The following is a 25,203-nucleotide window of genomic DNA, read 5'->3' as shown; positions in this document are numbered from 1 at the left end:
CAAACCTCATCCATCTTCCACTATCAATAAAAGGTCCAACTTCTATAGGTCACAATGAATGACGACAGGGTGAACCTATTAAAAACGTAGATTTATTTATGAACAAATTAAAACATGGGAGTTTTACATGCACGCCGAATCGAAGAGTTAACTCTGCTGATTCAACATCATGTCAAATTGTATGATGTGTTGGGTTTTTTCACAAATTTGAGAAAAATATACTATGAATTACCGTATTTGTGAACGCGGTTCAGCCCCCAGTCTTCCCACGCGTTAATAAGGCATATTGGGCTGATGATGACGTAATCCACTGACAGGCTCAGATCAGTTAGGTCAGTAGCACAAAAAGTAACCGTAGCATCTGTGACTTTGATGTTATTGGCCTACTTATTTTGGCCAATACGCTATAAGGTAACTGAAAGTAGTTTACAATAGCTAACCACAGTAATTAAATAGTGAGTTTGATAAACATAATTGCTGCTAAAAGTTATCCGTGGTTGGACACTAAAACTTGCTAACTTAGCCACCCCCACCTCTAGCTTAAAAAAGTCAAGTTGCTACAGCTAACGCGAAGCTAGGCAAACATTACTTGGCTAACCACATCCGCTGACAGAGGCTGACCTATCACGCGGCTTGTTTGGCGTTAAGAAGATGTTTGTGAACTAGCGGCGCTGTCAGATTCACTGTGTACTACTGACAGCCAAAGCGCTATCGTTAGTTTAGCAGCCAACTGCACCAGAGAGTAAGATAATGTTAGCTAGCTAGCTAGCTAACAGGCGGCGTTAGCTTTAGCATAACAAGAGCCGTGCTTTGGGAGTCAGCTGACAGCCTGCTGTAAGCTGCCAACAGACCTACAGACCAGTGATGGATCAACTGAAAGTGAAGGATCGCATACTGGAAAACATCTCACTGTCTGTTAAGAAGGTAAGCGCTATCCGGTTGGTCAGCACACACAGTCATTGTCACAAACTTTAAGTATTTTAACATGAATTGATGTAGCTAACGTGAGGTCATCTTTTGTCTGCAACTTTCAAGTCGGTGGGACATAAACAGCAGCTCCTTGTCACGGGAGGGCCTTGCCCCTTGTGATTCAATCAAATAACACATAGACCATTCTGTACAATTTCTTAATTCAGTTTTATCTTTTATAAGTTGTTTTTTTCTTATTGACCACGGTGAACAATAGTGGCATCAAGCCCCTGTGTTTGCTCACTGCGGCATGTGTTGTAAACATACCTGCAACTATATCGGGGACACATCTTTACAACACAAGGGTTAGCCCCTAGATCTTTGCTCCTAATTCACTTTGGAGTCATTAAATATTTTAGATTTTTTCGTTTACCAATGCCTGATGTTGTGAAACAGCCTTTCTCGTAACCTGAAATACAGCATAGCATCTTCTTCCTGCTCCATGATTGTAGTTTTTACATTCACTCTCCAAAACAATGTGCATTTGTTCTGCATGTGCTTTCTCATCTGTATCTGGATCATCTGTATTTCCAGTTACGAGTTCATTAGTGTTTAATGCAATTAGCCCTGTACTGTTTCGTACTTCCTTAATCCACATTTGTCTAATACACTTTCCCTGTTTCTCTCTTACATTATAAAGTCTTTGTAAGGACTGTGGAAGTGCTTTTGATGCCTCAAGCTTCCAAGAAAGTGTGCAGTGTTTACCTCAAACAAACATTGCTTAGTCATGTGGAGACAGTCACAGGATACAAATTCTCTTTCTATAGTGCCTTAATCCTCAAATATACTCTGACCTACACTTGGTTTGGTCATGCCTCAGGGTTTGAATATTTCTGTAGGTAACAGCAGGGCAGTGGGGTGCAATGAAACACCCTTAACATCATCTGCAGGAACAAACAGTACCATTCAGTGGAGCTGCCTGTCTGCATAGCACCTTAAGTTGTGCTTTGTATGTGTCAGTAGAAATGTAGAATATTTATGAATTAATCCAATCCAAGAAGATGTTGTTGATCTTACTGTGTACACTAACACATTGGATTTGAAATGAAATACAGTTACTATGAGGGTAAATGTGGCACCTTTGATCATTTATGGCATCCACATCAGATGAACAGTGTAGTAACTGTAGCCTTTTTAACACATAGTCCCCCAATCTGAGGGGACCAGATATACTTGGTTGCACATCCTTTAACCATATCTTATGACTGGCTTAGGTCTCTAGCTGACAGACATCAGCAAGCACCTGGTGTCATCTCCGGTGATGCTCTGTCAGATGCTGCTGCCAGCTTCACTTGGCACTTGTTTCATTGTTTACTTGCTTTCAGTCTGGTCTTCAGTAGTAAAACTGCAATATAAGGAGTAGCCGCACATTAGAGTCACAGTAATAAAACTTGTTGGATTTAGGTCAGGAACATTCCACGGCTTGGCCCCTAAATTCCTTGGTTGCTTTGTATGTTGCATTGTAGGAACACCATTAAGCACCCTTAATGCCTAGTGTCTGCTCATACTGAATTAACTGTTCTATTTCAAATACAATGTGCAGACGTGCAAATTTAAAAAAAAAAAACCCAAATTGACTCAGTCATTCGTTCATTCATTCATCTTCTAACCGCTTCATCCTCTTGAGGGTCGCGGGGGGGCTGGAGCCTATCCCAGCTACATCGGGCGAGAGGCAGGGTACACCCTGGACAGGTCGCCAGACTATCTATAGAGACAAACAACCATTCACGCTCACATTCACACCTACGGACAATTTAGAGTTATCAATTAACCTAGTCCCCAATCTGCATGTCTTTGGACTGTGGGAGGAAGCCGGAGTGCCCGGAGAGAACCCACGCTGACACGGGGAGAACATGCAAACTCCACACAGAAGGGCTCCCACGCCCGGGATCGAACCGGCAACCCTCTTGCTGTGAGGCGAGAGTGCTAACCACCACACCACCGTGCCGCCTGACTCAGTCATCAGATTAGAAATTCAAATGTTTTCTTTGGCTCATTTGCAAAATAGCCAGTTTTGCATATTTTTGAAAGCTCTTTCACCAACTTCATTGGAAAATGATTCATTTTGCCAAACTGGCTGAAGAGTCACTAATAAGGGCTTAGAGGTAATTGTGTATATTCTGCACAGTGCGCCCTGAACAAATAGTAAATTGCAACCAAAGTTTTCAGTCACAGCTGGTTTCAGGTTTATGCAGCATACATGATAAAAACATTCCTCTCCACCCTGTTTATAATATCTTAATTGGTATAGTTGTAAAGATCTGTCCCTTGGGGCTACCTTTCAAATACAATCAGATCTTGAGAGGAAGTTGCAACGTTGTGACCAGAACTGGAGATAACATGTCCCTCTCCCCAGCAAAAACAAACAGCAGAGAAACCGTGTCTCTCTACAGTTGCAGAGTTACTTTGCGGCCTGTGAAGATGAGACTCCAGCCATCCGAAATCACGACCGGGTCCTTCAGCGCCTCTGTGAACACCTTGACCATGCACTGCTATACGGGTAAGAGACTTACTGCAAGTAAACTGCACACTGGAAAGAAGAAATGTGCATAGTGCAAAGTATAATCTGGTTTGCTTCAGCTTGTTATGCAAACATTTCTTTAATAAATCCTATTTAATTGTAGTTTCTGCATATGTACAACCTCATGTCTCCCTCCATGGTAACTGTCACAATTTTGACAGCTTTTAGACCCAGGTTACAAATAATTGATCTAAATGTGGGGCGTCGGTGGCTTGGTGGTAGAGCAGGCGCCCCATATACAAGGCTGTTGCCACAGCGGCCCGGGTTCGAATCCAGCCTGTGGCCCTTTGCTGCATGTCACTCCCTCTCTCTCTCTCCCCCTTTCACACTTGTCTGTCCTATCAATTAAAGGCTTAAAAATGCCCAAAAAATATCTTTTAAAAAAAAAAATAATAATTGATCTAAGTGTGGATACGTCAAACAGTTTTTGTGCCATTGCCCTACTCCTTTCTCCCCTTTCGACCTCATATATGTGATATTATTAACTGTTTTCTACCTAACAGCTTGCAGGACATCTCCTCAGGCTACTGGGTCCTGGTCCTTCACTTCACCAGGAGAGAGGCTGTCCGTCAGATAGATGAGCTTCAGCACATAGCAACCAACCTTGGTCGAAGTGAGACATCTCTCTAGTAAAGCATCATTCATAATTCAGTGGGTTATTTGTATAGAAGATAACTTTCCTCTTCCTGTGTAGGCCGAGCATGGTTATACCTGGCATTGAGTGAGAGCTCTTTAGAGAGCTATTTACGCCTCTTTCAGGAGAACCAAGGATTACTGCAGAAGTATTACTTCAAGTGAGTCATCCAGTAACCCTGATCTTGATTACCTAAAGAATATGAATGCTGTATTCACAGATTGCTGCTATGTATCAAGCGGAAGTTATCTTGCATTTCAGGAATTACCTTCAGTTATTGTTGGAGGACAAATTGATCGAAGTATTTTTGTGTCTGAGCTGATTTTCTTCTCTGCTAGGAATGCACTGGTCTGCAGTCATGACCACCTCACACTCTTCCTCACACTGGTGTCCGGCCTGGAGTTCATTCGCTTTGATCTGGAGCTGGTTAGCATATATTTTACCACAATATCTACAGAAATTCAGCTCTCAAATGTTAGCAGCATGTATGTAATGTTTCTGTTGGGTTCAGGATGTGCCCTATCTGGACGTGGCCCCCTACATGCCAGAATACTACAAACCCCAGAATCTGTTGGACTTTGAGGAAAGGCTGCCAAGCTCAGACAGCTTATCCCTGCACTCCTTCACGTCCCTCACCTCCACCAACCTGGAGTGGGATGACAGTGCCATAGCCCCCTCCAGTGAAGGTAAGCAGTAGGGATGTCCCAAACCAACTTTTTTTGGCCCTAGATGCCGATCTGAGTACGTCAGTGTTGGGTATCTGCTGATACAGAGTCTGATCTGACACAGTGGTGATTAAATGTTTATCTGACACATTGAAATAACAGCTGTAGCCTTCTACATTTGGCACAACTTATTTTTATGTGCTTCTTGATCCAGATACTGAAGGTCCTGATTCTAAGCTTTGAAGTTGATCTATTTAGATTATCAATATGGTGTGAATAAAAGTTAAAATGGGAGAAAGACTCCTGAAATTAACTTGACACAGTCAGTCGGAGGGAAGATGTATCTTCCTGTTGGAGTTGTTGGGACTACAGAAACAATCCCAGCTGTATAGTGGTGTTACAGAGTGGTGTTACCTCTTCTGTTACAATCACCGGCTTACAGAGCGCACACACACCTGACAACTGCCAAGTTTAATTTGGGCCTGTCATCAAGTTACTCATGGAATTAATGTTTAATTAGCGACAGCTGATATGACCTGCTGTCTGTGACATTTTCATTTTAATGGCATACTTTCGCCGACTGAAACAAGAAGCTGGTAGCTGAATGTTTTGCACACTGCTCTTTGCTAATAAGAGAGGAGAGATAATAGATTGGTTAGAGTCAGGGGTTAATGAACCTGTGTATTTGGCAACATGGGTGTCAATCCGGTGTGAACACGTTGTTTTTAACATTCTTATTTTCACTCATATATGCAGCAGAGGTCCTGCAGTGTAGAGCCGGCTGTGGTAAAGGAAAGCAGCCTGCTGCAACACTAGCAGACTGAGGCTGATAAAACACAGTAGAGTAAAGGCTGTATTTGAAAGCCTTCATTTTAGCTGCTACTGATCCATCTAGATATGCTTGGATCATCTTGGGAGATCTCTAGTAAGCAGCACTGGGTTGCTTTAACTCCTGTTTTAGTCAGTCATTTGCTTTACTTAACCACCAGTAGCTGTCTTATTTCAGAAAAAGAACACACAGACTAACTTGAGATAGCACCATTAAATATCTGTTGTCAGTTCTATGTGCTGCTGTGTCTCTGCGTGCCTCAAATCTGGACACCCTATGGACTTACTGTGATGTGACTGTCTTGCTGAATGGCAGCCTTTATTTTTGGGTTCATGATTTGACCAGGCCGTGCTGGAGTGCAACACTCATACGCTTTGGCACAAATTCACACGGTGATCTCAGTCTAATGGCATGTTGAAAGCAGAAGTTAGATTGATCTTTGCAGACTCTTGTGACTCATGGATACCAATGTGCATTTTATCAAATGGATCACTTGGCGTGCGGAGGCTCGTGGTTACAGAATGTTCTCTTTGGGGTGATTGCAGCGCTCACTGAATGCTTTCCCCACCACTCTCCACAAAGTACTCAGTTTTCCTGTTTTAGTTTTAGTTCCCTGATTCTGTTATTACATATACCATATGTCATGTTATTATTTTTTTTGTTTCTGTGCCATTGTCTCAATCTCTTGACTCCATTCCATCTCTCTCTAATGTTGAATGTTGTCCCTCCTTTTTTGTAGATTATGATTTCGGTGACATCTTCCCCGTGTTGCAGTCATTGCCAAGTGCAGACTGGGAAGGTGGGACATTGGTCAACCCCTCCCCTTCCTGCCCTTTCATCCCTCCCTCCCCCCCTCCTATCTGGCATGGCCATCCCGCAGTTTGTGCTTAATGCATGCTGGGTGTTCTAGCTTGTAATTAGACCACCTGATATTATGTAAAGTACAGCTAGCTGGTGCAGAAGACTGCAGATCTGAGGACATGATATCAAGCATGATCAAAGGGACATATGTAAAAGTGCTTCCATTTCTGGGAAAGGATTTAGTTGGATGGGATGTTGGTTTGGCTCTAAAGTTGGGTGGCACGTTTTCAGCCAATAACACAAATTAAGTTATGTGGTGTATGACTTTGATTATTGTGCACCTGGATTTGATGAACAGTAAGGCTTAGTCCACGTGTACACGGACATTTTGAAAACAGGGTATTTTGCCCCCCTTCCTTCTCATAAACAAATCCCGTCCACACCAAGTGGAAACCTCTGGGGTGGAAAAATGAAGCTAACATGGAAGTGCCAAAAACTGCAGTTCTTTGAACTGCCACTTGAGGCTGGCTCCATTGGCTAGTCAGTCCCTGCAGACCCCAATTGTAAAATGCTCAACTTTAAAGCAGAAAAAAACGTGTTTACAGCCTGGTACAAAAAACAGTTTTGGTCTGTATAGTTAATTTCACTCTTGATAACTATACTGGAGGGGATTTCATATATAACTCACCTGTTCACATTTTATTAAGGCTTAAAGTTACGCATAATTAGTGGCAGGCTGCTTTAAGTGACAGGCTCTCCGCCGACAGTGTCCTGGAGGCTTCAAAACCAGAGTCCATAAACTAGTGAGTGGCTTTGCGGTAGCTACGTCCATTATTTTTACAATCTGTGGTCCACACAAGCACTGTTTGTCCATCCAAATGAAAATACAAAAATACAATTGATATTCTGCCAAGAGCATGCTAAACCAACAGGCTGTGATATAACCCTAACCTTAAAGCCACACAGAGAAGAAGGAAGAAGATGTTGGCCAATCAGAAGCACTCTGATGTTACAAGCCAAAAACTGAAAATTGAGTTCCTGAAAATCTTCACCCTGGACAAAGTTTGCATGTGGACGAAGTGCTAGAAACTAGAAAAAGCAAAGTTTTTAAATATAACCATGTACACATGGACTAGGCCTAAAAAAGAAGCCAATAGCTTAATTTATTATTGTACGAACAAACCTGTATGTTCATTCTCTCCTAAAACCACCCATGAAACAAGAGGGTTTATCTAACTGAAAGCCTCCTGCTGCCACACATTTGTTATTTCCAATAAAATGTGACAGCGTACGTACATTTTTGGTAAAGTTTTTCTTAATGAGCATTTTCTGATGAGTACATGAACAAAAATACAAGGTATCATCATACATAATAACTTGACTGGTAAGTTTGGGAAGTAGTTCAGCTCTTTGGTTCACTGTGAATTCAGTGTTGGGTGGGGTACTGGTATTTGTCATGTTGTGCATGTGTTACTCATCCAGGGAATGATCCTAACGCTCACTCTGCCTTTTTATTTACCACAGCAAGATAAATGCGTGGCGTACTGCCTGGTACTCACCTCGTCCAGTCTGTGTCCATTACACTGTGTTATCTGTTTGTCTGGTATATCATGTTTTTTTGTAATGTCTTCTCTTCCTGTGTGGTATGTGGCACTGGCCTTGGTACAGCTCAACTGTAGTGTGAGTGAGGTAATAAGCAAGAATAGTTGCTCAAAGTCACAGAGTGCAAATTCCCCTGTGTTACCACAGCACCTGCTTGCAGTAAGTAAATTTTTTTGTAGTTGGATGAAAACATAACTGTTAAAGTAAGTAGTGGAAACAGCATCAGAGAAATTGGGGGATGTTTTCAAATGTGATTGTAGGATCTCTAGTGATTTGGTCTATGCCATAGCTTGATCCATCCTCTCATGATGAGCCAAAAATGCTGATTCCTGCAAATTATATTATCTAAATAATTGTTTAGTATGACCCATCTCTAGCTGCAGAAGTAATGCTTGATCTAGGCGCGTGCCACTGCAAAGAAAGCTGCTGCCCTTGTACCTACTTGGTGTTTTACACATCGTGTTTGTGCCTCTCTGACCCTGCCAAAGAACAACAAAGAGCACTGCAGCCATTAACATTTGTCTGTGTGTGATGCTGAGGAAGAAATACACAAAGTTTTTGTCAGATTGTTTCGGTGGTAAATGTTCCATTGGTGAAGAACAGTTGGATAGTCCAACTACAGATAGTTTCTAGAGTATTTCAAAAGCTAGTTGAAATTCAACAATTGAACTGTTACGCTTTATTCTGCAGTTTTTTTTATGGATTATCTGAAGAGTATATGGGACAATTTATGAACATACCTACATATTTTCTGAATAATTTTCACTCAACCCATGCTGCATAGGTTGAGTGTATAGTTCAAATTCAACTAAATTATTCTGTGAATATGTGGTGAATTGTCACAACTATCTGTGACATCATAAAGTGTTATCAAACTTTTTGATGTCTAAGTTCATCAGTCAGCTTACCAAGGAGACACTGACAAAAATTCAGTTTATTTCTTTCACATGTAAAGAGCTAAATGTGGGTGACTGTGACTTTAATATGAACTGTTGGTGTTACTTTTCATGTTAGAGGGCGACCTGACGGACCAGGCCAGCTGCCCGCGATCCAGTGGCTCTGATCCCCAGACAGTCATCAGCGACACAGTGGTCCTCTCAGCAGGCACCGTCAAGGTGAAGGTAGCAGCTCATCTTTCTCCTCACAGCCCCACGTTCAGACACAACCCCTTCAACGAGGACTCGGACACTAACACCACAAACACTTCAGCCGACGTCACACCAGTTCATGTGGCTGGCCACCACAACCCCACTGCTACTGGAGAAGACACAGAGAGCACTAGCAATGAGCTGGAGGTCATCAGGTACAGTAGCTACAGCTTCAGTATTTAGGCTCAGGTTTTGTTTGTGCAGTTAATTATATAGTATTAGAACGGAGGAACCGCAGCTAACCACTCTGGTCTTCCAGGATGGCCAGACGAAAGAAACCAGCCAAGAAGCGTCGAGGGAAGGGCTCCACAGATTCCAGCAGCAGCATCCATAACTCTATCTCCTCTGAGCACATGGAAATGGACAACAGCCTCCCGGCCTCAGAGGATGTGTATTCATTAAACGGGACTGTAATTCAGCTGGATGATGAGGCAGAGTTGAGGAGAAGCAGGGTGGGATCAGAGGTTGTGGAAGAAGGAGATGAGGACGGAGTAGAAGGCCTCCTACGACTCCCAGAGATGACTGACACCTCCATGGACACCGTGGGCCAACCCCTCCGTGATGTCATGGACCGGCTCAATGGGGCTCTGGATAAGGGGGAGGCCTGGGAGCACAGAGAAGACGGGGAGGAGACAAACAGCGGAGGCTGTGACCAGAACCCCGAGCCCCCTGCGCAGCAGCCCTTTCGAGAGGACTCAGGGGGCAAGCCTCCCGACCCATCACCAGGAGAGGCGTCTCACTCCCCTCTTGCCACAAGCCACAACTTCCTTCAGACCTCTCCTGCACCTGCAGACTTATGCTGCTTTACCCCCAACAGTACAGACTCTTCTCCCACGGGTGGTGGCCACTATGACTCTACAGAGCATAGCCAGTCGCAAACTCTTTCAGGTGGCCTTGAAGATGAAGGAGCGGCAAAAGCGTCAGCAGGACAGGAGCCTGAGATGAAGACCGGGGACGAAGGAACAGGAGGAGAGTCAACGAACAAGAATGCGTTTGCTGATGAAGCAGAGAGTTCTCATCCTGCAGAGTTTAAGTAAGGAGTTTCTACAAAATGAGTTGTTGTTGTAATGTTGCTAAAAGTGAGTCTAATTTTTTTTTGTTTTTTATATTTCAGGGTGGACAACAATCACTTGCTCCTTCTCATGATTCATGTATTCAGAGAGAATGAGGAGCAGCTCTACAAGGTGAACACAGAAATACATTCTTTTAAGAAAATGTGAATGTATTTGTTTAAAGATTTACCATCTAGGACTTTAACAACACAACATTCAAATTTGTCCCCTCCTCCCTACACTTCTTGTACATACACTGCAAGCTACTATAGGAGAAACCTTACATTTGTTGTCGTGAAAGAGCCATTGGCGTTTCGCCTCACAATATTTGTATTTATTTGGCACTCAATGTGCAATTTTTGTAGCTTCCTCTTGGATGTGTGTTGCTGCTACCGGATTGCTATGGTATTATAAAGTCTCAACCCCACCTGCCTGCTGATATTAGCTGGGGGCTACACACCCATAAACGTCCAGAACACAGCAAAATAAGAAAATACAGGTAGAGGGCTCTGCAGATAAAATGCACAACCACACACTTTTAGTGGATCATAAGTGATTTTTTAGAGCTGTTATTTCTGTATGAACCTATATGTTTTGCACAGTACATCTTTTCATGACTCAACTGTAAAATTAACAATTGAATGATAAAATATGGAGAAGTAAGGCAGTACAGTGATGTCATGGTCTTTCACCAGCCTGGAAAAAAAAAAAGATCATCTTGAAAAGGGATTGTCTATCACACTGCCACATGTCTTCACAGTTTAAGTGTTGTGTTAGTGTTGACTCATATTTGTTTTGACATGGAAGAAGTGGTTTGGAGATGTTTGCTCAGTGGAAGTGTTGCAAGGCTCTGTTTGCCAGTTGCCTTTTTAACTGATTTTACTCAGGTTGTCGTAATTAGTCTCCCTGGTTTGCACTAAACTTTGCAAGCCCATAAAGCATATTTACTACAGATCACATTAGAGCTTAACATTATTTCAGTTATCAAGTGAATAAAGCTTGTTTGTGATAAATGAAATCTTACAGCTGATGATGGGCTATCCGTTCACAAATTATGTCTGTATCGTCTGTTATGAGCTTTGCTTGTAGCAACACTGTGCTATAGCCAGTCTGCTGCCCAGCTGCCGTAACCACCCCCCAAGGTTGACAGAGCAGTCGCCTTGGGGGGTGATGAATATGGAGTTTGTTAACACCTGACTGTGTTTTATATTTGTGTTTTCAGATGGTGAGAATGAGCACAGGCCACATGGAGGGGGACCTGCAGCCCCTTTACCTGCTGCTGACTGACTGTTACATCTACCTGCTGAGGAAGGGTAAGTGGCTAAAAACCCAGCATGCATTTGCTTCATTACATGTGTAAAGGCCATTGCACACTGAGTCAGGGTTTTTTTCGGATGCAATTTTTCTTAATCCATCATCCGAAAAGAAAGTCATTATGCACAGAAACCTTGCACACTGATTCTGATGCGTTTTATTGTTCTGTATGTTGTGAAAATTTGCATTACGTGACAAAATGAAAAGACACCTCCTTCACCTGTCTCCACTGGAGTCACCTATCTGACTGTCACCACTCCCTCCCTGTCCCTGCTGCATGAAGGGTCTGAGCTGTCCTCCCTGTCTGCCTCTTTCTCTCTGTCCGTGTGCGGTCCACATCCTCCTCATCTTCATCATTATCATCCACCTGCATATTACTCTCTGACCTGTAGAAAGTGAGCTATCTGAGTTTCAGAACGATTCTGTGCACCCCATTCCCCTGTCTTGTCACGGCTGTTTCCCAGCGTCATATTTTTTTCACTGATTCTTGGTCAAACAGGCTTCTGACGGACTCCAAAAATGCAGAAACCTGGTCTAACAATTTTAATGACTTAGTGTGTCAACATGATTGTCACAGGACACATTTATTTTTGGACGTGTGACAATTTCGGATGAAAAAAACGAACTCAGTGTGCAAAGGACTTAGGTCATAAGTTGGGACATACTGATATTGGTATAGGGAGTCACAATACATTTTTACACACATAGGAAACAGTATTTGATCTCAGAATTTCCTTCCTTTGGGAATACAATTTTGACCATGACTGTTTGAACCAATAGCCCATTTGTACCAGCAACCCTGAGAGTTTCTTTTTCCAAGATCCGAGCAGATCTGAAAGTTTTTACCACTATAATGGTCCCATAGGCTCCACACTATGTTCAAGGAAGTGGGGAATACATTAAATATGGTTATTCTGTATTCTGAAAATGCTTCACATTAACATGTGCTTAATGCATGTTTTGGTTGTGCTTTTGTTCCCTCCACAGGTGCAGCAGAGAAGCCCTACACAGTAGAAGAAGCTGTTTCTTATAATGAGTTGGACTATCTTTCAGTAAGTGTCCTGCATAACAGGGTCTGCCATTTTCTCTTATTTGGATGTGACATGGGCCTTATGGTCATCTTTGGTTGAGTGTTGGTATAGCATCTTTTTCAGTTGTTCCCAATGAGGAGAGAGCATATGCGGCCTCCTGGTTCCACCAAGCATCTTTGTTTTGAGCACTCTGACTTTTTTGTGTGGCCACTCTGAGCACTTCTAGTTGAAAATTGGAACTTTTCAGAAAGGCACTGGTGTCCTCAGCACCATGCCAACACTTTTCTGCCAGAAAAAAACGCTATATGGACACTCATCCTAAAGGATCTTTTAGTTCCTTGATGTTACAAAACATGTATGAGTTAATAGAGTTGCATGTTTTTGTTGTGCAGTGCTGCATTGGCCCCAAATGTCAAGTCATGGTTGAAGTTAACTATATGACATGAGCCATGTAGACTGGAATACAATGTGACCGCTGGAGCTGTGGAGCGCAAAGTTGTAATGCTGTTTTCTTTTAGGTGGGGCTTGACCAACAGACAGTGACGGTGGTTTGCACCAACAGGCGGAGGAAATTCCTGTTAGACACAGCTGACGCCTCTCTGACTCAGTGAGTGTGCCTGTATATCTTTGCTTTATGTTTCTTGGTACTGTGACCCCATACTATGTCTTTGTGAGCCGTCCTTGTGTCCCTGAGCAACATGCGCCATACAGGACACCTCACAAAATGGATGATTGATAGTTTCTCTGACCTTATCCAATGCATTCTGCTTCACTTACAGGTGGTTCTTGTCTGTGCTCAAGTCAGCCATGGTGAAGGGTTGTCGTGAGCCTCCTTATCCCTCTGTGCTGACTGATGCTACCATGGAGAAACTGGCTCTCACTAAGTTTATCTCCCAGGAATCTCACTGTGAGGTAAAGTCATGTCAATCTACACAAATACAATGAGATAAACTTGGAGTACATGTAACTAATCAAACTTTAATCATACGACAAAATTACAAAATCTTGTCTTAACCAGGACATTAAAGTGTCAAGTATTACGGCCCACAACTGTACTAAAAACTCAAGTAAAGAAAAGAAACCTTTTGGAAAATCTGTGACACAATAAGCTTGTTATTACAACTCATAGCTGACGTGTGTAGCAAATGGTAACACTCAGAAATGCACAACATTTTTATTTTCTAAATATAACACAAAATAGTATGAGTGCCTAGTAGCTCAGTACAGTGGGTGTCCCATATACAAATGTAATGTCTTTGCTGTAGTAATATGTTGCTGTTTCTCCAGGTATATGAAGTGTCTATCCAGCTGTATTCACTGGTCCACTGGGAGGATCCTATGGACTTGACTTTGTCACCCCAGGGAGGCGCACCAACCTTTGGACCACCGTCCAGCACCAAGGAAGGGACTCTGCAGTACCGGGCTGGAACCACCTACCTGGGCAAAGAGCTGTGGAAAAGCTGCTACCTCGTCCTCAGGTATGAGCAAGATGTACACATCAGTACCCCTCTCAGCTAGTATTAATGATTCTTGAGAGACATTGGCTGGGTTCCATACTATACACTGTCCATCTGACATTAACCTTCCCACATTGTGTATTAACAAGGTGGAAACAGCTCTTTCCTTTTCAAATGAAAAGCATTAATGTCAATTTTCATTGTCATATTTATTACAGTTAAAGGAGAAGTCCGGTATTTTGCACTTTGAGCCCCATTTCTGGGTTGTACGATTTTTAACGTCAACGAACACCACTGACCACTTGGTGAGTTTCATGGCTTTGAAAAAGAACGTTTAGGGTGGTTTTAGGACAGGTTCACACATGGCCATAGGCAGCAGTGTTAAGCCAGGGAGGGGAAAGCCAAATTCTCCAAAAATGAGCAATCGTCACTATTTTGGTCTTAACCACTCTATTTCATCATTAACAACCCAGAAATTGGGCTCAAAGTGCAAAATACCGGACTTCTCCTTTAAGATTGACATCTAACATACTGTAATCCTAAGTGTGACTGTAGAGTGCCAAAAATTAGATCACATGCACCATAATCACCAGGTCTTACTTCCCTACTTGAGACTTCTGCTTCAGTGAAAAATGCCAGCATATTGGAAATAATATTTCCTTTGGCTCCGCGTTACTGCCGGACATACTGAGAGCTTGAGCTGTGTTTTGTGTGTAGAGCGCATTACCAGCAGATTTCCTGCCAATCTGTCCAGAGGCACACCAAGTTTAAAAGACAACACAGAGTGGAGGCTGACTGTTTTTTGGCAGTGGTCTTACCTATCGCAGTAGTAGCAGTCATATCTTAAAATGAATGTGTTAAAATTTGTTTTTTGTGGCACCTTGTTAAGAAACAAGGCTGAGAGTGTAAAGGCTCCTCTGGTGGCCCATATGCTGCATTTCCACTGCATGGTTCGGCTCAACTCCTCATTTTTGGTACCAGGTGCTTATCTCAATTTCATTTTACACTGTAGATAGTACCCCGTCAGCGTAGGCAGAATTCTTAGCTGACCGTCATAGCGTTGCAGCGTGAAACTGTGGTGACATCATCTTCAACAAGACACAGCATGCGTTGCACCTTTCATCTCTCTGGATCCTTTCATTGACAACTAGAGGAATATCTGCACTTCATCATTTGACCACGGTGTGGTTTTGTAGGCTGCCCAAAATCTTGGTCGAGTGAATGAAGAAAAATCATAGTCATGGTTGACAGTAGCTCAGCTATTTAGAAGTGGCAGGCTTGTGATGGCTGTCCCTTGTCACTCGAGCGGTCTGCAATGTTTTAATTCCACCAGCTAGTATCAGCTCAGCTGACTTAGAACCTCAAACGAGGTATTACAATAAAAGAGTATCAGGTACTAATTACTATCCACAACTTGGAATGGAAATGCAGTGGAAATTAGGCTTTTGGGGCCAAACCAAACCAAAATGGTTTCAAAGAATTGTTTCTGTGACATTGGCACCGTTACACAACAGTGCATTCTGTAAAAGTTAAGATTTATTAAATATTATATAAGAAAACATGTCCAGCTTCTGATTAGATGAATATAAATACCTGTCCTCTTGTCTTGCAGTAAGGGGATTTTGTACCTGTATGCAGAAAGAACTGATGTAACACCTCTGCTATCAGTCACTATGGGGTAAGCATGCGCAATACCAGGATGCTAATTGAAATTCAGCCATCATTAATTTTATAATCTACTCCTGTGCTTTTCCTACTGTGACATGTCTGTATGTCTTCTGTGCAAAAGGTCCATTAGATTAGAGATGGTTAAAATTTGTAGGCGTTTCCTATTAAAAATCAATAAACAACTCTCGAAGAAAATGGTGTTTACTGATATATTTTCATGCTCTGTGTGCCTAACAGAGGAGAGCACTGTGGAGGATGCCGTCGCTCAAACAGTACAGAGCGTCCCCACGCCTTCCAAGTCATCCTGACAGAGCGACCGCCACTGGAGCTCAGCGCCAACAATGAGCAGGACATGGCCGACTGGATGCAGCTGCTCTGCCAGTCTGTTTCCAAAGGGGTGAGGAGTTGCATAGTGCATACACCATGTGTTTACCAAACACTTCAAACATATCTAATATTGCATGTATGGTATCTCAATTTTTTAATAGACGCAGGGGGACAATAACGGGTGTCACACAGTCTGCCTGGTCATTTGTTCACACAGTTTTACGCAGCCCATAAAACATTGTCAGACTAAAACTATTCAACTATGTAGGTACACACATGCTACAAGACTGTCAATACTGTAAGTGTACATTTACATCAAAAATAAACAAACATGCTGAATTACGACAACCAGCACTTTATTCTCATGGTAGTATCATGCAACGCACTCGTTGTGATATCCCACACATTGTTGCATTTAATTTGAATTTAAGTGTGAAAATTCACAAGTCAAGTTGGCTTGGCTTTCCTCACAGCTTTCAACCAACCACGAGTGACTGTGCATAAACACTTTTTGACAAACAACCCCTGTAGCATTCACCACGCTGGTTGTACAGGCTGTTTTCTTCCCTGATGAAGTTCACAAGGACTTTGTTACAACAGCTGCTGATGTTCATAATGTGCAAGACACATCCAGGTTGTTGATGCAAAATGTAAATATGGATTAATGTAAGCCGCAATTATTTATTCAAATTATAATTAAATTACAGCCGCCTTCCCTACAGGTCATCCCTCAGGGCGTGGCCCCCACTCCGTGTGTCCCGTGTTGCCTAGTGATGACAGACAGGAAGCTGCTTACCTGCCATCAGGACTGTCAGACCAGCTTTTTCCGTTCATTGGACAGCGCCGACATCTGTGATGTCACTGCTGTCAGCATGGAGGCCAACAAGGAGTACTGTGTCATTGTGAGTTGCAAACTGTTTAACTCTTCTCTAGTATGTATTAGACTTTAACTAATAACTGTATGTATGTATCATGTGTGATCTGTTTGCCACACAGTTTTAATGTATTACATATGACATTAAGCTACATATCTAAGTTGTCCTGAGTTTTTAGAAATGTGCTTTTGCTCAGGGTATGAATGCCTATTAAAACTAAATAATATGATTTGTGATGCTTTACTTTACAAACCAGATACAAACCTCATTCATTTTTTGCAGATTCAGATAATGCTGAATGAATGAAATGATTGATTTTTTAAAAACATATGAAAGCAGCTCCTCCATGCTATCCTAATGGAAATAAAGTGTTAAAGAAATGAAGCCTCATTAGCTTACAAGACATACATCACATATCATGCTGTAGTTTGTGTGTATAACATAAAAACTAGACTAACTTACTTGGGTATTAGTTGCATTCATGTAAAGGGGTCTGGTGCTTCCTTAAACATTTGAGACCTAATGGGTCAAGGGTTTAGTTAAATGCTAGTGAAATTTTGTTATGAAATACCTGTCACCACAACATTTTCTTTTGTAATAAATAAATGACAAAGTTTAATTTCTATCAATGAACTTTTTCCAAATCGGACCATGAGAAGCGTGAAATTACTGAACAGAGCACATCTGTTAGTTACAGCTTCCAAACTCACATGATGATGATGATGGTTTAGTTTTACCTAAACCAAGGGAACCGTTTGTTATGCATGTAGTTGACTGAGATTTCATCAAGTCAGTCAGTGTGCAGCTACATCTGGGGACGTTTTAGTCCCCAGATGTAGCTGCAGAGTGAGCGCCCCATGTTGTTTGTAGGTAGAGGCAGCTGCAGACCCAGACCCAGGATGAATCTGAGTGAGACAGAGGCAGCTGCCCGGGAGGAAGAGAGGCTTTGCCTCTTAAGGCTTCATGATAAAGTTATCTTCTGCTTTCTGCTTAGAAGTGGTGAATTTACAGCTCACAGCCACTTAATATGTTATAGACTCTGGCTTTTGTTTGATATCTAGTGCCAGCAAAAAATGTTGCAAATTTCCGAGCCGTCATTATCATAGTTACTATACATTAGCTCAGAGGGCTAACTTGGCCTGTTCACAGTATTACCTGCATGTTACCATTACCCTGTACCCTGTGTATCTAAAGGTGTTGTAAACAATTAACAGACAGTACATCACATATACCAGTGTATAGTAGTGGTATAATTCAATTACACTGAAGACCTTTAATATAACCCTTCCCACTTTCTCTCACTCCATAGGAGTTTGCGGCAGATCGGACCCAGTTCCTTCCTCCGTGGGTGTTGTACTTCAGTGGCTGTGAAGAGAGAGATCGACTGCTGGAGGTGTTAGACAACACATGGAAAGCCATTTTCCAGGTACATTATCAGTGGCTTAGAGGAAAAAAATCTGTAATATTGCAATATTTGCTGTCCTAAAGGTATTAGCATTTAAGACCTTAAATCCACCAGCTATCCATCTGGGTGAACCCTCATGTGTGTCCTCGTTACACGCAGGTTGACCTTCCCCACAGAGAAGTGTTGGATCCATCCATGCAGAAGCGTTGTGGTGAGGCCCTCGCCCTCATGAATAGTGCCTGGCAGAGGGCAGACAGTCTGGCCCGAGGCAGAGCCCAGCGTGAACCCTGGTGCTGACAGACACACACATGCATGCATACACTTACCTGTGGGTAGCCACTGAAGCTGTTTTACAGTATGATATGATTTCAGTATAGATGGATTTAACTCTGACATACAGTCTGTGTCACTGTCAAGTGAGTTCTAAGGTGAAAATCAGATGTGGTCATTGGTTGTTGCACTGCAGCGTGAGCTTGTTGCACCTTTGATTCACTGATGAAATGTTTCTGTCAGTGAAACTCTGCAGAAGTAGCAATGCATATGGCACAGCACATTGCAGTGATGCAACAGCAAGACATTCTAACATGAAATAAAATGTAATGATGGAATACTAACAGAAGGTTCTAAAAGATTTGGTCTGATCCTAGTGATACATTGCTATTATTCCTTTATCAGAGGTCCTGAAGAAAAAACAGCAATGATGAACAAATAAACAATCAAGGAAAAATCACATGTTGATGGAAAAAGCTCTGTAACAGATTGTAAGCGAAACCTCATGATAAAAAGCATGGAATTACATGAAGAAGGTAATTATTAAAATGGATGATTGCAGAACTCGGGAAGACTTTTGACACCAATCTTCAATATGCTGTGCATTCAAATATATCCTGCTGAAATGAGTTTGAGCATTTTGTCTCCACAAAGTAAATGTCAAAAGTCAAGCCGTGACTTTGTCATGTGGACAGGACTGAAAAAGTTTAAAACATATTAAGTACACTAAGGAAGCTGAGTGTAGAGGAAGACAAGGATCCATTACCAGCAGCTTCCCTGCACAATGAAATAAGAAATTATTCATGTTTTCTTATGAAAAATTAATATTATATATGTCAAGAAAGCCATATATATGAAGGGGGCGGTTAATGCTTGCTTGCAACGTGGAAAATTTCACACTCCTTGCCTTGCACGCACACACAAGTAACCGTCTGGTCCCACAAGTCACAACTGTGTGTGAAGATTACAGTCACTCCTTGCTTAGTAACCCTTACTATGGTACATGAAGAGAGCAAATGTACAGCACTGTACAGTATCAATGCGTAATCACTGACGGGTTGTGTACGTGTCTGAGTTTCGGTTTGTCTAACGGCACATACCTCTACACACTGAATTATTGTTGCATTGTACATTAGCTTGAGAGAATAAGGATCTCAATATGAAGAATATGTGGATATACTGAACAGTTGCGCTGTTACGTGACGTGCCTGTGTCGTCTATCTGAGATCGTGCTTTATCAAGTTCAATGTCACTCAGATGAAAAAAATCAGGAAATGCAACAGACTTGCCTTTTATCTCCGCTCTGTAGAGACAAGTGGAGGCTTCCATGCAGACTTGCACATTGTTTTCGCTGTTAGTCTTTTTGTTTTTTTAACGGTACCAGTTATGGTTTTTTGTTAATATCGTAATGTGCATTTCTATTTCCATTGTAGAGAAAATGGGAACAATTGTTAGTAAATTATTCAGCTGAGTGGGGACATTTTGTGTCGGTATTAATATCTGTGTTTGCATCTGCAGACGTGTGCGTCCCCCTTAGTGTGGGCAAGTATCGAGTAAGAATTACAGTCTGTGTGAAGAATCCGTTACTGAATGAGAGCTACAAGTCGTCTTAGCTTGCCATTTTGATTTTGCACCAGTGGTTGATGGCATACTAAGATCTGGCCACCCCACTAATTTAGAACATCTCTTTCTGCACTAGTCTTTTAAGACCATGTTGGAGGTTCATAGAATGAAGTTTAAAAATAAGGCTAGAAATTAAATAGCCTTTCAACTTAGAGCAAGTGTAGCATCTGCTTTTATCAGATTAATGCTTTTAAGTAATATTAATTAATATTTAATAATATTAAAGCTTTACTTGGAGAAGGAAAAAGAATGATAAGACCCTAAACCCTTTCTAGTTTCCCTACAAATTACAGTCAGTAGATGATAGTGCATGTATTACAATCTGCTCTTAACATTAAGACTGATCAGACTACTGCTGCTCAGTCAATGACAGTGTGTAAGTGCTCCCATTACAAGGCTGAGATCAGCGTGATATTACTTTCGCAATGACAATGTTGCCTTTTTGACAACCTCAACTGAACTGGACGAAATGGCCAATTCGTTTAAACTAAATGAAGCACTATTAGTTCCTTTTTGGGGCTGCCTTACACTGTATAATTTGGCTGACTGCGTTGAAAAGCTTAAACAATCATCTTAGATTTATGTTGTGGTTCAAGGCAAAAAATGTGCTATGTATAAGTCTGGGTATCCATCCTTAATAGTTTGTAAGTACAGACATAATGGTGTCTGTATTGAATGTTTTCTCTTAAATGTGATTATATTCTGCAAAATATTTTACACTCAAAAATACCGTCATGGTATATTTTCCAAAACTCTGATATTTAAAAGGCACCAGTATAAAAACCTTCAAATGATACCCAGCCCTATCACATGTCACTTATGTATGTTTGTTTGAAATGTCTTTTTCCGTCACACTGTATTACTTTCACATCAGCATTAATCAGTATCAGTGCTTTAAGCCTTTCTAAGTGCCACTCGGTCTCATTTATCTTCTGCTCTTTGACAAAGAAATCTAATCTCAGGTGAAAAAGGTATGTCACATCCAAAACCTTAACACTCACCGTCTGTTTTTTTGTTTTTTTTTATTGCTGCTGTTTTATCTAATTCAGTATTTTTTAAATCCCGTTTGTCTTTTTTAGTTCAATACAGCATTATGAAGTTATTTTGCGCACACAGACGAGGCTGCAAAGTGATATTACATGTTGGAAAAGGTTTTATATAAAAGTCCTTTAATAATTCAGTGGGTTCCAAAATAGGATCACTTGGCTGTGTAGTAAGAATCGTCCCCACCCAATGGGTTGCCTAAGGACTTTTTGACCAGGGAGAGTACACTTGCAATAGTTGGACTTACTTGAAATGTCTGTTGGATTATCAGTAAAGAATAAATTGCATAGATTTGTGGCCTATGAAGTGTATATAAAGAAAAAGTCTTGAGCAGTGTTTTGAATGTGGGGCATTGCTGGCCAATGATGGATGACATCTTCTAAGTAATGCATTGTGAAAAAGCGCTTTTTGATTTTTGTTTATAAATGTATACTGCATGTAATATTTGTATGATGTTTAGCAGTTTTATTGAATTGTAAATAGAGCACTAATCAATTATAACATACTGTACACTCACACGTAAAGACGTGCATGTCCAGAAGGTTTAATGAATGTACAGATAAACCTTTGTGATTGGACAGTGTAACTGAATAAACCGAAATGAAACCTTGGCTCCTGTATCATGTGTTGTATGTACCAGTGTCTGCGCTTTTAACATCTCTATCTCTGTTGTAGGTCAAACCACTGAAATGCTGTGCATTCAAAACACAAGGACAGTCATGTTAGAGCAGGGACAGAGGATTCACAGGTAAGAGGGCAGTTGTGTGTTAGGTAAGCTGTCTGCTTTGAATAACAAATGTAGTCTCCATTGCGTACTGCCACTCTTGCTATAATCCCAGTGCATCTCAGAGGATGGTTGTCAGCACAAAGACTGCAACAAAAAAGCACACAGACTGTAACATCTCTGTGGGAGTTGATTTGTTGGTAATTAGTGCCAGTGACTCAGTAGTTTCCTGCTTAGATTCCTCACTTGTAAAGCTCACTGTTTTAAAACCAACACCGCTGAAAGACAGTTAAGATACAAGGAGTGGAAAGCCTTGTTTTCAAAATTGATTACTTTATTGCCTTATCAATATGGCTGATTGGAATGTGTCACAGGGAGCTCATTTAAAAACAAAGACAAATTAAGACAAAATCATAAAACCACGCACTCAGAAATAAGGCACATAAAACATTAAAGTAAAAACAGATAGAGTAATATCCAATAATCTAAAAATAAAAAACAAATGGATTAAATGAGCTCGAACACATAAGAGCACCATCAATAAAACACTCGTAGGAAAATTGCAGCAACATCAAACAGCCAGCCAGATAAAATGCTTCAAGTATATTAAAAACATCTGCAATTGCACAATTTTTCTAACCAAAAAAGCAAATGACATATTGTTATTTTAGTGCTCACTGCTATATGTTGTGCTCTTTCAGAAACAGAGCTCCACTTACTGATAGTCACCAGTAGAGGTCACAGAAGAAGCTCCTCTTTAAACCTGTTATTGACAAGAATGTGGTCTGTCTATGATATTGTACATTTAATGAAGGTAATAAGCAACTTAAAACTAGAGACTTATTTATAGCTTTTACACGATATGACCGAAACTACTTAAGGGATCAGTGTCTAGGATTTAGAGGGATCTATTGGCTGTTTGCCTTGGGTTGTACAAGGCTCCTTAACTCCAGTTAAGGGAAATGTTTTCTCTCATTAACAAATGAAGTCATCAGCACTCACAAATAAGTATGTAACACTTTTAATGATGCACAGCAGCAAAGGGAAACAGATGCATTTCTGAGGCATCTGTGGGTGTGACCTCTTATAAACAGCAGTGAGGAACCTGCTGGTTAACCACCAGCTGATACACATCATCAAAACAGCGTCATCAAAAAAATCATATTCTCTCCTTGCAACAAGTGACCAAGTGATTTACACACCAACAACAGAAAAAAACATATGTACTTATCCTGTGCAGAACCTCCATATAAAATATAAACACATATACAACATTTAAAAAAAACATCAAAACCAAATACTAGTAAAAAAAATTGTAGTGACAAAACATAAGTCATAAGAAATATATTCTGTTCATGCAACAACCAGGTAAGTGACCGACTGATTTACTCACCAACAACAGAAAATGCATATGTACATATGTAAACTCATCATGTGCAGAACCTCTAGGGAAAATACAAATGCATATAGACCTACAACAATAAAAACAAAATCATCAAAAGATAAATACTAGTTAGATAAACAGTAGTAAGCAAATATATATTGCATTCTGTTCTTGCAACAACCTAATGCGTAACTAAATAATCTGCACACTAACAATAAGAAACATATACATATGTAACTCATCATGTGCAGAACCTCCATAGAAAATATAATTACATCCACATAAATAACACCCAACTGTATTTATAAAAAATTAAGACAACAGCAGTTCATCATTTAAGCCCCCTCATTTTCTCTCCCTACCTCCTCCCCTCAGCTGTGGCCTAACAGCCTGAACACCCATAAAACCTAGTGACATACTCTGCGGTCAGCAAAATCACTTAAGATCATATTGCTGCAGCACACAATCATATTTCAGCCAACAGTGTGCCTCCAACTGTGGGGCAACAGTTTGTCATGTTTCAACATGACAGTAAACCCAGTGCACAAAGCCAGCCAAGAAATCTTTTTGTGGTATTAGTATTGTTAAGAGGTGGACAGTAGCATGTAGCGTTGGAATAAGATGTTCAGCAATCACATCTAAGTGTAAGGATCAAGGTTCCACATACTTTTGGCCATGCAGTGTTTTTAACAAAGGGACAGTTGCTGAACACAACAAGCCCTTCCAGAACCACCCTATGTCTTTGTATTACTCATATTTCCAGTTGCAGTTACTCAGCACAGCCTCGGTCGCTTACAGCTGTCCACCAGGTGGGGCGGTAAGTAGGGGTGGGAATAGCCAGAGGACCCATGATGAGATATTATCACTTAGGTCACAATACGATATTATTGCGATACTGCAATATACTGAGTATTGAGATACAATATATTGCGATATATAGCGAATTATTACCTTTTTTCCAACTGCAAATTATTTCCCCAAAGGAAGACTTCGTCACCATCAGTTTTACCCCATAAGATAAAGTTTTCAGTTTGTTTATCTGACTTTGATCATTTTTCATTTGCTATTCCAGTACCAAAAATTGTATTAAAATGTCCGTCCATCCATTTATGTAACCGCTTATCCTCTTGAGGGTCGCGGGGGGCTTGGAGCCTATCCCAGCTGACACTGGGTGAGAGGCAGGGTACACTCTAGACAGGTCGCCAGAGTATCGCAGGGCTAACACAGAGACAGATAACCATTCATGCTCACGTTCACACTTATGGACAATTTAGAGTCACCAATTAACCTATCCCCAACCTGCATGTCTTTGGACTGTGGGAGGAAGCCAGAGTACTCGGAGAAAACCCACACTGACATGGGAAGAACATGCCGCCCTCATTTTCTGATTTGATGTATATTATTTGAAGTCTTCTGATCATATACCTTTGTGATTGTAGCGCCTTACAAATACTACAGAGGTTGAGATTTGAATGATCAATGAGATCTTCTCCAAAACGTTGAGAATACAGATCTACTTAAAGATCACTGAGTTAACTTAGCAACAGTACCAGCTGTAATGTGTTCATAGTGAAAAGAAGATAGCATCCAACTGAGCAGTTAATGCTCACAGCCTCGGCTATTATTGATTATTATCTTATTGTAGTTGCTAGGGCAACAAGTTATGCTGGTCTTGTTCGAATACATTTTTATTATTTTAGCAGCATAATAATGTCACCTTGGGTGTACTTGTGCTGTTACCATGGTTTCAGAGAGGCATTAACTCCTCTCCCTGTCTGTATTGTTTTCTCTGCACACTACAATACAGAGCTGCATCAAAGACTTCTTATTTCAAGCAGAGCTGCAGCAATGGCCGATGGC

General features: G+C 41.2%; 1 protein-coding gene across 2 annotated transcripts; it reads left to right on the top strand.

The window, feature by feature from the left end:
• Positions 1 to 235: 235 nt before the first annotated feature.
• On the top strand, positions 236 to 21,846 carry plekhm2 (pleckstrin homology domain containing, family M (with RUN domain) member 2). 2 transcript variants are annotated; one of them, XM_049581046.1, is made up of 20 exons: positions 237 to 924; positions 3,363 to 3,469; positions 3,994 to 4,103; positions 4,185 to 4,284; positions 4,463 to 4,550; positions 4,636 to 4,810; positions 6,358 to 6,417; positions 9,036 to 9,324; positions 9,429 to 10,202; positions 10,284 to 10,353; positions 11,444 to 11,534; positions 12,523 to 12,587; positions 13,085 to 13,173; positions 13,346 to 13,478; positions 13,854 to 14,044; positions 15,636 to 15,701; positions 15,929 to 16,088; positions 16,741 to 16,920; positions 18,203 to 18,319; positions 18,458 to 21,846. In XM_049581046.1, exons 1-20 carry the CDS (start codon positions 865 to 867, stop codon positions 18,593 to 18,595), a joined length of 3,063 nt encoding a protein of 1,020 aa, XP_049437003.1. In that variant the 5' UTR covers positions 237 to 864; the 3' UTR covers positions 18,596 to 21,846. The 2 variants fall into 2 exon arrangements, with proteins under 2 accessions (XP_049437004.1, XP_049437003.1); XM_049581047.1 differs by lacking the exon at positions 6,358 to 6,417 and having other exon boundaries at positions 236 to 924.
• Positions 21,847 to 25,203: the final 3,357 nt, after the last annotated feature.

The sequence above is a fragment of the Epinephelus fuscoguttatus genome, linkage group LG7, assembly GCF_011397635.1.
Source record: "Epinephelus fuscoguttatus linkage group LG7, E.fuscoguttatus.final_Chr_v1".
Classification (NCBI taxonomy): domain Eukaryota; kingdom Metazoa; phylum Chordata; class Actinopteri; order Perciformes; family Serranidae; genus Epinephelus; species Epinephelus fuscoguttatus.
Note: the sequence above shows the minus strand (reverse complement) of the source record. Positions and strands in the feature narration are given on the sequence as shown.